Raw genomic sequence first — 14,088 nt, 5'->3', positions numbered from 1 at the left:
TAAAAGGTGTCTTGCTTGATTTATGAAATCTTTTGAAAGGATTCCACTTATTGCAAGAATAGCACTGCTGGCCAAAAGCTAAGCACTTGTCTCATGTGGATTCGTGATTACCACCACGGTTATGACAGTTGACTTTGAGGTTAGCTACAGGATGTGCTTCGTGTTTCACTGTTGCAGTCATTACATTTGGGTAATCTGCTGGCAGGTTGCCCTCAGTCGGCCTGATTAACAAAGTCTTGGGTCCTGCGTCTGTTGCTGTCCCTTCTTCCATGACGTCAGGTCGTCGGAGGTATAAAACATGCAGCAGACGCCATTTTCAGTTTTTCTTGCCCCAGATGTCAGGGGACCCCCAAATGGGGAGCAAAATATAAATATATATGCAAGTAATTTAGAACACAACAAATATACCTCCAAATAAAAGCAAATACACCAAAAAGGTTTTTGAGCATAGTCAAAGAAAGAAGAGTTATAGTAAAAGAAAAACAGGGGGCCGGCGGGTGGGTAACCCGGACTGCAACAGTGAATACACTTTAACATCTACATTTATGGTAAGTGTACACAACTGTACTATGTTCTTCGTGTTTCACTGTTGCAGTCATTATATTTGGGTAGAATCCCAAAGCTATGGTTGGGAGGATGGAATTATACAGCATTAGGAGCAGCTATAAGGCCCTGCAAGACAGCAGTGGCAAAACCTGCTCTGGATTTAGAGAAGAGGTAAATGGTAGTGTTTGGTGAACGTATGAACTGAGCTCTAGGTAGCAGCTTCTAGAATGTCTCTGTTAGGAACCCCTCTGAGAAAGGCTGTAGAAGTATATGCAGCCCTGGTGGAATGGGATCTGATCCCCTTGGGGACTTTTGCTTTCTTGTGTAAAATAAGTGCCTCTCCATTGTAATATTTGTTTGGGGGGTTACACATTTCTCTAAATTTACGTTTTAAGCATGTAGGGTCTTCCCACATTTCAGTCTGTACCACAGTGTGACGGTCTTCCTTCTCCCCTGCAAACGCAGCAAGTGCATACACAAATTAATGCTCTGTTTCAGTGGCTACTGACCCAGCTAAATTAAGCAGATTAAATGCCTCTGTACAGGTCTTTGTCAGAAAAAGCAGCCTGAATGTAAGTATCTTATTCCTGCTCAAATACATTCCAGTTTTCTGCAGTATTATCAAAGACAAGTGCTGCGGGTTTGCAGAATCCTTTTGCCAGGCCCACAAAATATAGTAAAACACAATGCAGTCTTTGCCCTTGTTATTATGTATGAACATACAATCACACCAGGTATGTGTAATAATAATCGAATGCACCGTAATCTCTCTGAAAGACTGTACTTTGCAAAATATTCTTTGAAATTACTGCACTTTGCAAAATAACTGTACTGTAATACTACACAGAATTGCCAACACTTTGCACACTTCGGATACTTCAAATAGCTTTAGTTAATGCAAAAAAGTAGTATGTTGTGAAAAAATATGGTCAGTTTCCCTTCTTTATACATTTTATGCAATTTGGATATTGTTTCAAACGTTTTCATAATTTTGAATATTTTTATCAATATGTCACAGTTTCGGACATTTCGTTTAATTAGAAGTTCGTTTTGAGCATTTTGAGTGCTTTGTTTTATATTTGTAGTTTGAAAAATCATTTAAGTGAGTTTTTAGTACCTGGAATTTGTTTGACCTGTTTGCAAGTCGTTTGAGAAGTAGAGATGGTCCACTCCTGTGTATTCATACATTTCTAACTGGTTGCCTCACGGTTGTAACTCTGGATCCCATTCTGACACCATGTCGCTCCTCTTGTACATACCAATAAAGGTGTTCATTTAAGTCGTTTATTGCATACAAATACAGCAGGATGGATAGCAGGAACATTAAACCTGAACAAATGAACTGACTACTACACACACGCATCTCACTCTGGCTGCTTACTCAAAATGGAACTGTTGCTTGCACGTGCTCAGTACTTATATGCATGTGCCCACTGACTGGAATGCTTCTTAAAGGTATATCTCACACACTGATCTACAGGATTTACTTATGTAAATCAGCAAAAAAGGTCTGAGGTATGTTAGGGATTGGAGTTTTATAAGTAAGGGAGAAGTTCAAGAGCTTTCTGGATACCAAGAGAGTTGGTAATAGCCGAGTTAGATCCAAGGTTTGGATCCAGACACAGCGGTGGAGGAAAAATGAAAATGGACAACACAGATGGAATGTTATGATGAGTATATAACTTCTTTTTAAAGAGTCCCTTGGAGGGGCTGACAATATTTCTAGAAATGCAGTGTTGTCTGTAGTTTTGAGTAGGTGTGCTTGGTTGCATAGCCAGAATTTCTATGAGGTACAAAATGAGATTTTGAGTGCTCCTGTTGAATCTGATGGTGTGTTTGGTACAGCAACTAATCGGCTCCTTAAACACTGAGATTATAGAGGTAAATTAATTCAAGGGGTGTCAAAAATGTTTCATGCATGGTCCCAAGTTCTCCTTTAAGCAGGATAATTTTCAGAGACTTCTTAGCCATCCTAACAATAAAAGGAAACTGCTGGGCGAGAGCTCTGCCAGCCCCAACAGGAGGGGTCCATTTTACAGAAAGAATAACCTGCCAGTTTGCCTGCCAAGATGGGACACTCCATCTTTTCCAAGCCCCTCACCAGATGGTACAACTCTAAAATTGTCACTCAGAAGGCATCATGGCCACCAGTGGTTTCTGACCATTTGTTTTCTCAACATTGTGGGCAGGGGTTACTGATGGCAGTGTAAAGATCAATCCTCATCCATCCAAGGGGTTTTCCCCTCATCTGCCAGACAAGTGTTTTATTCCCTCCTGTTCTCCAGAATGTGCTAAACTCAGGGGTAGTAGAACCTCCTTCCAAGAGAATGAGGGATTTTTATTCTCAAATTTTCCTTGTTCCCAAAAAAGAACTTTTGTGGAAACCAGCATTGGACCATTCCTTTCTGAACACCTTTATCCAGGTTCCCAAGTTCAAGATGCTCATTCTACAGAGTCTTCTGCTGGAACACTGCTTTATGGTGACCCCGGACTTGAGGGATGCCTATTGTCATATCCCCATTGCTCATCACTTTTGGGGGTATCTGAGAGTTGTTGTCTCTGGGTCTCGCTTTCAGTTTTCTGTATTGAGCTTTGGGCTATCCACTGCTCCTTGAGTGTTTACAAAATGCCTTTCCCTGGTAGGGGCCTTTGCCAGACTATGGACATCCACATCTTTCTTTATCTAGATGACATGCTGATTTGTGCAGTGTCTACATCCAGGTATTTGGAGTCATTGGAGAAGATTTCACCTTACTGTGTTTTTTAGGGTACAAGTTTAGCCTTTTTAAGTTCTGCCTTGAAGCCCATCACAAAGGCTCTTTTTTCTAGGGAGCCTAAGTGACTCCAGCTTAAGAATGGCATTTCTCCTGAAGATAAGATAATATCTTACCAAGCTGTGTTTTTGGAATTCTTCAAGAGGAATGTCGACTCAGCCTGAGAATTCCTGAAAATTCTTGAAGTAATAGCATCCATAATTCTTATGATGCCACTGACTTGTCTTCACATGAGAAGAATTCAGTGGTATGTCCAAAATTGTTGGACCCAACATCTTAATTCCCTGGAAACCCAGTTATTGGTGCTTCTTTCATCAGACTAGAATTACAATGGTGGAGAGAAGAGTTGAACGTCACTGCACGACTTCTGTTCTTCCCCTGACAACTGTGCAGTCTTTCCAGATAGATTGGTCAGACTTTGCATGGGAAGCAAGTGCAAGCCATTTTGGGGGGCCCAAGGATGCATGAAAGCCATCAGAATCAAGGAGGTGTTGGCAGTGAATCACACCTTAAAGACTTTTCATCACCTATGGACTCCAGGTGATTACAGATAACACTGCAGTGATGTAATGTCTCAACAAACTATGGTGTACTTTCTCTTGCCCACTGTGCCAGTTGGCAGTGATGGCCCTGTAGCTGACATGTCATCATTCTTACTCTTCAGGCTTCATACATCCCATCGGAGCAGAATGTTATGGCAGGCTGAACAGTTCCTGGGAGGACCTACACAAGTGGAAGCTCAAGGCAGTGGTGCTGCAGGAACTAGTCCAGATAGGAGGAATGTTTCAAGTAGCTCTGTTTGCCTCCTTTCAAAACTGAGAACTAGAGAAATTCTGTTCTAGATATCCTTGCAGCCATACTTGAGGACAGATGCATTCTTGTTCCAGTGGACAGGAATACACCTGTGTGCATTTCCACTCTTTTCCACTGATTCAGAAGGTGCTTTCATTGTGGTGACACCTTGTTGACCCAAGCAGTCTTGGTTCTCCCTGTTAATGGTATTATCCAAGGGCAATTACCACAAACTTTCTCAAACTCTGGATTTGCTCACTCAGGCTCAGCGGTGACAGGTACACCCAGATTTGGGGAAACTTCAGCTGATAGCCTGAATGATTCAATCTTGACTCTGTTTAGGCATTTGTTTCATGAGGATGCGTAAGCAGGTGTTGAGTCCAGAAATCTTGCTACTAGAAAATCTAACGTTTATAAATGGATGAGGTTTTGTAAGTGGTGCCTAAATTGAAATGGGAGTTTGTTGAGGTTAATATTCCTCTGGTCTTGAAATATTTTTGTGAGATACTTCAGGATGGCTTATCATATGCATCATTTAAGATGCATTTAGCATTCATCTGTGCATGTCTGCCTGTGGACCCTCCTCTTTCTTTTTTGGAAAAAAGTTCATGAAAAGAGTGTTGCATATGAGATCCCCTTCCAAGAAAAAATTCTCCTTCATGGGATCTTCACTGCGTTCTGGAAAAATTAGCATTACCACCTTTCTAGCCATAGTTTCACACTGATCTTAAGTTCTTAAGACTGGAAGACTGTTTTGCTTATTGCTATGACATTTGCATGGCAAGTTCCTGAGCTGCAGGCTGTCACGGTGGAAACACCCTTACATTATTTTCCATAAAGTTAGTGTTGTGTTGCACACTAATCCTTCCTTCCTTTGATGCCAAATGTGGTTTTGGAGTTCTTTCTGAATCAGCCCATTACTTCACCTTTATTCTTTCCAAACCCTAAGAATGAGGGAGAAAGAGTGCGGGGAATACTTCATATCTTTGGATGTGCATTGGCAGCTCAGGTACTACTTTGACAGAACAAAGCCCTTTAGGAAGGATTGAAAGGCTTTTTATTTCCTTCTACGGGGCAAAGAAAGGCCAACTAGGATGGATCTATGCAAACCTTTGCACATTGGTTGTCTGTTTTTGTTTCCAAGGTGAGTGTAAGGCGAATCCAGACAAGGTAAAGGGTACATACCAGTAGGGCCTTTTCCTCTTCTGTTTTTTTAACAAGAAACATCTTTATTAAATTATCGTATATGACATAGGCAATCATACATTTATGTACATGAAAACATTGCGTATTAACGTAATTTTATTTCCAGACATTCAACATTACAAACCATGTTGACATAATTGTAGTTGCAAACATATTATACATCATTTATATAGTCTATGCAGTCATTGTCAGTCAAACATTACATAGCTCATTCAAATCCTGCCTTCTTTTAAACCTTGCTCCTCCTCAGTGTATTGTCCCCACAATTCTCATTTTTCTTGTGCAATTTGTTCCTACCCCTATTCTAAAGATCCCAGTTCCAGATGTTTATCTGTCTTAGTATATTCACAACTTCTAGTTGGTTTAGACTTTGATTTCCATTTTGTAGTAATTGCTTTTTTTGGCAGCCACCATAATTAGACTAAGCAAAACCTTACTGTATGTGTAGGCAATTCCAATTCTGTATCATAACTCAAAAAAATTTCCTTAGTTACACCAGTTTGCACACCCATTGTCTCTGACAGAGCAGTCTGCAGGGAATCTTTAAAGTCTACCAACTCATTAAACTCCCAGAAGATACGTTACCAGTTTTACCTTTTCTTGCCCCATCACACCTCCAACCTTTGCTGTCTACCTAAGGAAAAATTCTTTTGGAGACTACTTTAGTATAAAAATATCTATGTAAACACTTCCAATCAAAGATCCAAAATCTTCTAGTAACATATTTGGGAGATGTGTATATCTTCATTATTTGCGAATTGCTTATCCAGTCTCTCTTCCAAGTCCTTTCTAACCTCCTCTGATTTCTATAGTTGTAATGCTATATTTTGTATGCTGTACTAATTACTTTTTTAAAAACAGCATCTGTTTTAGATTTGACTAAAAACTCTGGCATTGTTGGTCTCTTGCTTAGGCATTGTTGGTCTCTTGCCAGAGTTTTTAGTCAAATTCCCCAATTTCTTTCTTTGCCTGTACTCCGTCAATCATTGATAGGGAGGACAAACTCTGTCCTGAAGTCCAAATAAATTCTTGGCCTCTTCGCATTGTTACCTTTCCCGCTCTAATTATTTGCTACCAGTATATTACCAGTTTTCTCCAATAAATTCCACCCATCTCTTGCCTATTGTCTGTATCCCTACTTGCAGTCCTCGCATCTCTGTCAGCAGAATCTCCTTTCTCCATTTCCATGTTGCATTAGTTCTTAGCATACTTTCTGCTATTTTATAAATATACTTTATAAATATAATATTCTGCTTGGTTGTTATTCTCAAGGATTTGCATCTAAAATCACAGTCTCTCCTTTGTTTTTTAAGCTTCCCCCCTTTCCACTTTGAATTATAGGTTTCTATTTGTGTTATGTATATGAGCCTTAACTGTGTAGCTTTGAAAATACCCCTTAAAATCTCGTAATCCCAAAACGCCTTGTTCAGTTGGAAGAATCAGCTTATCTCACTTGACTCCTGTCTTCCCATTCCAGATAAAATCCTTTACCTCTTTATTAATTACCCTCCATACAAATACTTACAAACCCCCCTGCCCACTCTGCCAAATGTTGTTGCTGCACTAAGACACACCAACAACAATGTCACTTTCCCACGATCAGCTTCCCTCTGGATCATAAGTGTTATGTCAGTGTTGTCAAATGCTTGCCTCCCCCCCACAAAACCCCATCAATCCATGTCCACCAATCCTGGAATCACCCCTGCCATTCCTCCAGCTACCATAGACACAAACACTTTATAATCATGGTACAGGATTGAAACGGGCCTACATGAAGTTGGATCCAACAGGGCCCCACCTTCTCTAGGCACTACAACCATCACAATTCTCCTCCAGGAAGTTGGCACCCCTCCCCCTCCTAAAACACTTTTAAACAAAACCCACCAGATTTTCACCAGTCGTCTCCCTCCAAACCTCCACAGGAACACCACCTATTCCTAGGGACTTTTGACCTGGCTATACAACACCATCCTCCTATATTAACCACTAGCAATTTAGCCTTATCCACCTCAAACCCCAGCATATTCAATTCTTCTATAAGCATTGCAGTTTGTATCCCTTCTTGATCTCTACACCTCTCCATTTTATACAGACCCCCATAGAATTTGTGAAATATTTCTAGTACTTCCACAGGATTTCTCACCATCCTCCCTGCCACAGGTTGCTCAAGCCTAGCAACAACCCCTTCCACACTGTGCTGGCTGAGTCTTTGTGCTAAACATCCCTACACACTGGCATTATTATCAGAAAACATTTGCTTAACAGCAATCTTTCTAAACTCATGTATACTATCAAGGCAGTCCACCATCCTCTGCTTAGCACTCTGGAACTGCTCCTCCCCCTGTTCTGTGACACTCCCCCAACTCTGCAATACCTCAACATTTGTCAGTCCCTCTAAATAATTCTGATTCCCAACCATATCTCTTCCATTTATTTCCACCTGTTTTAAACTCCACTTTAATTGTATCCCACTCCCTCATAGCTGACCTTAGGCATAGGCCAACTAGGCGGCCGCCTAGGGTGGCGCTGTAGCAGGGGCACTTTTCTAGTATTTATCTTTTGTATTTAGACCAGGATGGGGGCACCGGGTGGTGGTGTGGGGGGCGCCATAGAGCCCTTTTGCCTAGGGCACCAATTGACTTAAGGCCGCTCCTGCACTCCTTAGCTATTTTTTCAGAAGAAATTTCTTTCTTCTGTAATAACTCCTGAATAATTTCCACTACCCATTCCTTAAATTCCTCTCTCTTCAGCAGATAGGTGGGAAAGCGCCAGTCTGTCATTTTTATTTCATTACCCTGCATTTTTATTTTAGCTTTTTTTGGCGCATGATCTGAAATAATTATTGGATGCTTATCAAAATTTTCAGTTAAATGCATATGTTCCGGTGGAATGTAAGTTCTGTCTAGCCTAGTCCAGTTTTTGCATCTTGGGGAATAATATGCAAATTCACTCTGAACTCCTGCTACTGAATTCACATCTTCTATGCCAAATATTTTCATGAATTTCATCAGAAGTCTACCCTCCTTTTGTTGTATTTTAATTTCTGGGCTCCCCAGACACGGTTTCCTTGCTGCAAATCAAATTCCAGTCCCCACCTATAAAAAATATTCCCTGCTGAAAACTGATTATTTCTCCCAGAATTTTCTTAAGCTCTGTTATAGCAGTTTTAGGTGGAATATAAATGCATGCCAGTGTAATCCTTCCCCTTTACCAGTAGCCCATTAGTACTACACGTCTACCATTATCTGTTTTATACTCTTCTATCACTATTGGAACTTCTCTTGCAATTAATAAGTACTCGTCTTTTCCTTTGTCCCAGGTATTCCGCTGAATTACCATTTTGAAAACATTTCTTTATCAAATTCACATGTTCATTCTTTCCAAATGTGTCTCCTGTAACAGCTATTTGCACTCTATTATTAATATAGTTCACTACTCTTTCTTTTAGTGTGTGTGTGTGTGTGTGTGTGTGTGTGTGTGTGTATATATATATATATATATATATATATATATATCTGTGAGACCATTAACATTTAAAGATAATATCGAAAGGCTCATGTTGAAAAGTTATTATTCTCACCTTTTATTTGCTACAGTTTTTTTTAAGTTTCTGCTATCAGTTTTTGTATTACATGTGCACACTAATGTTTGGCAGGTTGTCTTTTTATATAGTTTCTTGCCATATCAGTTTGAGTTTGTCACATCTTACAAAGTTTTGTTTTGTTGAAATCCCTCAAACAAAAAAAAACAGATGCACCCCAAAAATCTATTGACTTAATATTTACTCACAAAACTATGTACATCTTCAAATATTAGACATTTTATCTTCGGGTTTTGTCTTATCCTTTTTGCTCTCCTAGAAAGAAAACACTTGAATGCATTCAGAAAACATTATTTTTGCTCTCCTAGAAAGAAAACACTTTAATGCATTCAGAAAACATTATCACCTAGCCATTAAAAGAAAGAAGTATTCCGTTTTTATTAGTCTTTATCAGAATGTCTTCATGGAGACACGAGAACCAGATACTGGTTAGCTTCTACAGGTAATTGCTAGAGGAGAGTTTTATTATATTCTGTGTTCTTTTTATTTATTTGCTTTCTCTTAAAACTTGTTACTAGATTAGGCCAGTAACCTTAATCCAGCTCATTCCCTTATGCAAGAATGAGAAAAAACATGTTTTTCTGTATTACTCTTTTGAACAAACTTTCATCTGTTTTTATACATTGCATTGTCAAGATTTCTTAAAACTGAACAAGGAGCAAGAGAAAAGGGAAAAAAATGGCACCTGTTTACTTTACTATCCCCATTACCTTTAAATAACTGAAAAACTTTACTTTATAGCATGCAGATAACATGCAGTATACAAATAGTACTGTTAAGAACAAAAGTTTGTTTTACTTGTAGTTAATGCTTTCCTTCCTATTCCCCTCTGCTAAGTGTTCCTCCAAACAGTAATGACAAGAAGTAGGGCATATACTTTTAAAGTCCCCCAGCTAGTTTAACACAGTTAAAAAAAAGTCCAGTATTTCCAGGTTTTCTTGTTCTGTCATGTTTCTCGGATATAATTAATGCTTTCCCACATTTACTTGTCAGTTTCCGAGTTGCTGGTTTTATTCCTGTTTATCTCCATTTCCCAAATCCAGTCTGTGGTTACTTTCCAACATACTCTTGGCTCTTCTACTCAGTTGTTGTGCTTTTTACTATGTGTCAAAGCATTTTCTGTTGAAACACTGGAAAAGGTTTCACTGGCACAGTCTCTCTCTGGTCTTTATTACCAGAAGAACAAGAAGCAGAATCTATTTCACAGTTCACTTTTTGTTGGACAAACTTTAGTATTTCCTCTTTAGAATGTACTGCATCAAAAATGATTTTGTCCCTCCAGGAAAGAATATTTTGAAGACAGCTAGGTACATCACTTTGAGTCTCACGCTTGCTTCTCGACATTCCCTGATTAGAGGAATAAATGTACTCCTAGTCTGGCTAGTGTACGGTGAGTAATCATTTTCTACTAAAACATTACTGTCTCCACTTTATAGTACTTTGTCCTTCTGCCACAGTTTTGTCAGAATCAACTCCTTTTGCTGGTAGGATTGCATCTTTACTACTAAAGGTAGAGGTTGCTTTCTCATGGCCAGGGTTGGAGTATACACACAATGCAATGCGTCTTTATTTAACTCCTGTTGTGGAGTACCAGTCAAGTTGCTGATTTGTGCTTTCATAAAATTAATACAATCTGTTCCTTCCACCTTCTGTGGTACAACAGAAAATAACCGGTTTCCTCTGCATGCTCTGTCCTCTAATTCTGTTATTTTTTTAAACATGGAGTATTAAGTTAAGAAGCAAGCTAGCAAGTACGACTGGTGCTCGGCAACCAAGCTTGTTTGAACAATAATGAGAATAAAGCCAGCACCTCGAGTGGTTCCAATACATTGATTTTTATTGCACAAAAACTAGACCGGTTTCAGCTATTCAAGCTTGAATAGCTGAAACCGGTCTAGTTTTTGTGCAATAAAATTCAATGTATTGGAACCACTCGAGGTGCTGGCTTTATTCTCATTTTTTTAAACATCTCTTGAGCAGCCTCGTATTCAGCCAGACTTTTCTTCATTTCGACCTTCGGTTTTTGTGTTTTATAACCTCATCTGAATATCTTTTTCATTTTTATCCAGACTTTTGTTATTTGAGTTGATATACTCCATCAGTGTTTCATTTATTTTAATCGGCTCTGAGTACATTTGGCTTGTTTTTCTTCTAGGAAGTCATGTCTTTCACCAAAGCTTGAGCTTGCCCTGCTTTTTGATGAACAGTTGCAGTATTCTTCCCAGTCAGTGTTTTTTCTTCCCCTTTTGTTTTTGATTTTCTTTCAGGTTCTCTAAATTTATTTTTTGCTGGCATCCAGGCAGTGCACTTACTAGTCAGTTACTGAAATATACCCAAAAAAATAAGTTCACCGTCTCTCTTGTGAGTTTCTGATCTCTCACTGGGAGAGCTGAAATTAAGCTTTTACTCACTGTGCAGCCATCTTGGAAGTCCCTGCATTTTCCTCTTCTTCGTTATATTGGAAAGGAGTGGACTCAAAGTATTCTAGAGGCAGCAACTTGGTCCTCTGTCCATGAAGCACAACAAACTGTTTACATTTTGTAGATCCAAAGCAGGCTTTTTGAGGACCATTTTCTAGGGGATTCTGGACCCTTATCCTTCCACCTTCCAGGTTGGGTAAGCTTATGCCATTAAGGCAGTGTGTTTGTTGGACATACTACAGTCTGTAACAGTAGATGTCCGTAGAACACACTGCTGTACTGGCAGCACCCTCCCACCATCCCAGTAAATTGGCTGTACGTAGTTTGACAGTTGCTGCTGTTTTTTGTTTAGCATCTTTTGTTGGGGGTGTGTGAGGTGTATGGTTTTTGGCTTGGAACAGTATGTGTTCACAAAGCTTGCATTTCCATCTGTCTGCACTTTTAAACCCAAGAAAAAGTGTAGAGGTTCTTCTGTGGCTTTGAGGGACTATCCTGATCTGGCAGCTGATTGGTCCTTCTCACATATAGACATGCAGTGGGAGAAGTTCAGATCGTTGACGGACTGAGGGTAGCAGGGCACTACTACCCATATGCCAGTAAGGCAGTGTGTTCTACCAACATTAAGTGGAACTTAGGAGTCTGTTCTTTTCTCATGCTTTTATGTACATTTTAGATAATCAAGTGCGTTATCTGTTTGTTTGCTGCCTTAAGGCCCAGGCTATGGATGAAAATGGCCTTTGGACCATGAACTTTCTTAACAAAGTTTAAATAAACTGTACACTTTTGGGGTGGGTTTTGTTTTTACCTGAAATTTAAATGTTTGTCTGTTATATTTTTCATTGGTTCTTAGAAAATATTGCCACTCTGCAGAGCTGAAATTTTTTCACTTTGGTATTTTGTGTTCTAGACCCTGAAGAATTTCTGGCTACAGAATTATGCCAAAGACACTGCAAATCCAGGTATATTGGTGTTGCTAGCATGTGGTACCATGTCCAGTACATGTGGCCAACTAGCTAGCTACCCCTTGGCTCTTATTAGGACTCGCATGCAGGCACAAGGTGAGTTGATTGCTTAACAGTTCTAGAAGGTTGTGCTATGTGTTTACAGTTGGTGACTTGTTCACAAAAATACAAAGTAAATGTATGTTGATGAATGGTCAGTGTTGCACATTTATTGCATTGTCCTCATGAGACCTAGACATAATCATGATCGGTACACTAGTCTAAGCCATTCCTAATGTTGAATAATCCATTATAAGGCACACAACTATAGTGTTTCTACACCAGTATTTTCAAAAGTTGCTCGTTGTATGAGTTTGTTTTGTGAGTCTTAGCTTGAAATCTTTCAGAATAGATGCTACATTCAAGATTCATTTAAAGAACTCTGAGAACTCTGCAACACATTTTAAGTGTTTTACCTGCATCCAGAGCCCCCCCAAGTTAAGCTAAGAATAACTTCTTGATTTACTGCACTTGTAATTCCTTTATACAGCAATCACTACTGTATTGGAGTATTTTTCAAGCAGAAGGGGTTTACCTGAGCTCTTTCAGCTAAGAACCAACTCAAGGAGCTCAAAGTGTAGTTGGTTGTTGGCTAGAGGGCAGAGGAGTCCGCTTTTAAGTTGTCTTTTCACTGTGGTAAATCACGCAAGTTTGCATGGGTGGAGGTACCCACTGAGCAGCAGCAGTTAGTGCTGTGTATGGTAGCAAGCATATAGAACGCAAAATTTCCCTACAAAAGTTAGGATTGGGTCTGAAGCCTATTAAATGGTATGTCATTGTGCAGAATTAAGCTTAGTGCAACTAGCTTTTGTATGTGGAATAGCACTACTATATCCCAGCACTGTATAACATCTTACTCTTAACCACTGAAACAAATTTGCATAGCTAATAGCACTACTATATCGTAGTACTGTACAACACCTTGCCTTTAACCCCAGAAACTACCTTAGGGAGATATACGCCTTTTAAAACCTAGTCCTTAATAGGCCACCCTATTACAGGACTGTACAACATTGGATATGCAGTTTCTAAATGTCTCTGTGGCCAGCTTGGTAGATTTGGGCATCTTAAGGCAGTATACAGTTATCTCATTGCTTCAGACAGCTAATTAATCATTAATACAGTATGTGAGATATGTAAATGTACAATTTTTTTAGACCTAAAAATGTCTCTCACAGACAAGGTTCTCAGGAATACCAACACTACATTCCCTCACACACACCTCTAACCGCACACAGTTTGTCTTAAGCTTAGGAGCTTAAAAGAAACCTTGCTAAATCTCCAGGACTGCCTAATAGCAACACTGCTAGTCAGCAATCACTAAAACACACACCAAAAGCAGCACCAAACATCTCTCATAAGCCTACAACCAATGCTTCCCTCAAGAGCAAAGCCCATAAGGTAAGCATATAATTTACCTAATTAATACTCTTGTCATTGGGACTCCATTGTGTGACACACACATGCTCCACTCATCAGATCAGACAAGGAAGAGGTAATGGTTAGTTGCCTATCTGGAGCCAGGTTCCACAATATCATGCACTCAAGTCACTGCACCCTAGATACAAATATGATTGTGTCATAGTCCATGTGGGTTTAAATGACCTGAGGCATACCTCACTGGACTGCATGAAAAGAGACATAATGTGTTGGAATGCTTTGAACAGCATTCTTCCTTCACCAAGGATGATGCCATAGTATGAACATAACATTTATTTTAATATTGTTTAATTTCTGGTGTCGCACTT

The 14,088-nt window shown here is 39.5% G+C and overlaps 1 protein-coding gene across 1 annotated transcript in view; it reads left to right on the top strand.

The window, feature by feature from the left end:
* The window catches only part of LOC122808346 (calcium-binding mitochondrial carrier protein SCaMC-1-like), a 771,574-nt gene that overhangs the window by 675,610 nt on the left and 81,876 nt on the right, over nt 1–14,088 (top strand). Inside the window, exon 11 of the mRNA XM_044079312.1 lies at nt 12,247–12,397. Within this exon, the coding sequence (XP_043935247.1) occupies nt 12,247–12,397 (151 nt within the window). The remainder of the gene's footprint in view (nt 1–12,246; nt 12,398–14,088) is intronic.

The sequence above is a fragment of the Protopterus annectens genome, chromosome 8.part0 (assembly GCF_019279795.1).
Source record: "Protopterus annectens isolate FY-2018-M chromosome 8.part0, PAN1.0, whole genome shotgun sequence".
In the NCBI taxonomy this organism is placed as follows: Eukaryota; Metazoa; Chordata; order Ceratodontiformes; family Protopteridae; genus Protopterus; species Protopterus annectens.
Note: the sequence above shows the minus strand (reverse complement) of the source record. Positions and strands in the feature narration are given on the sequence as shown.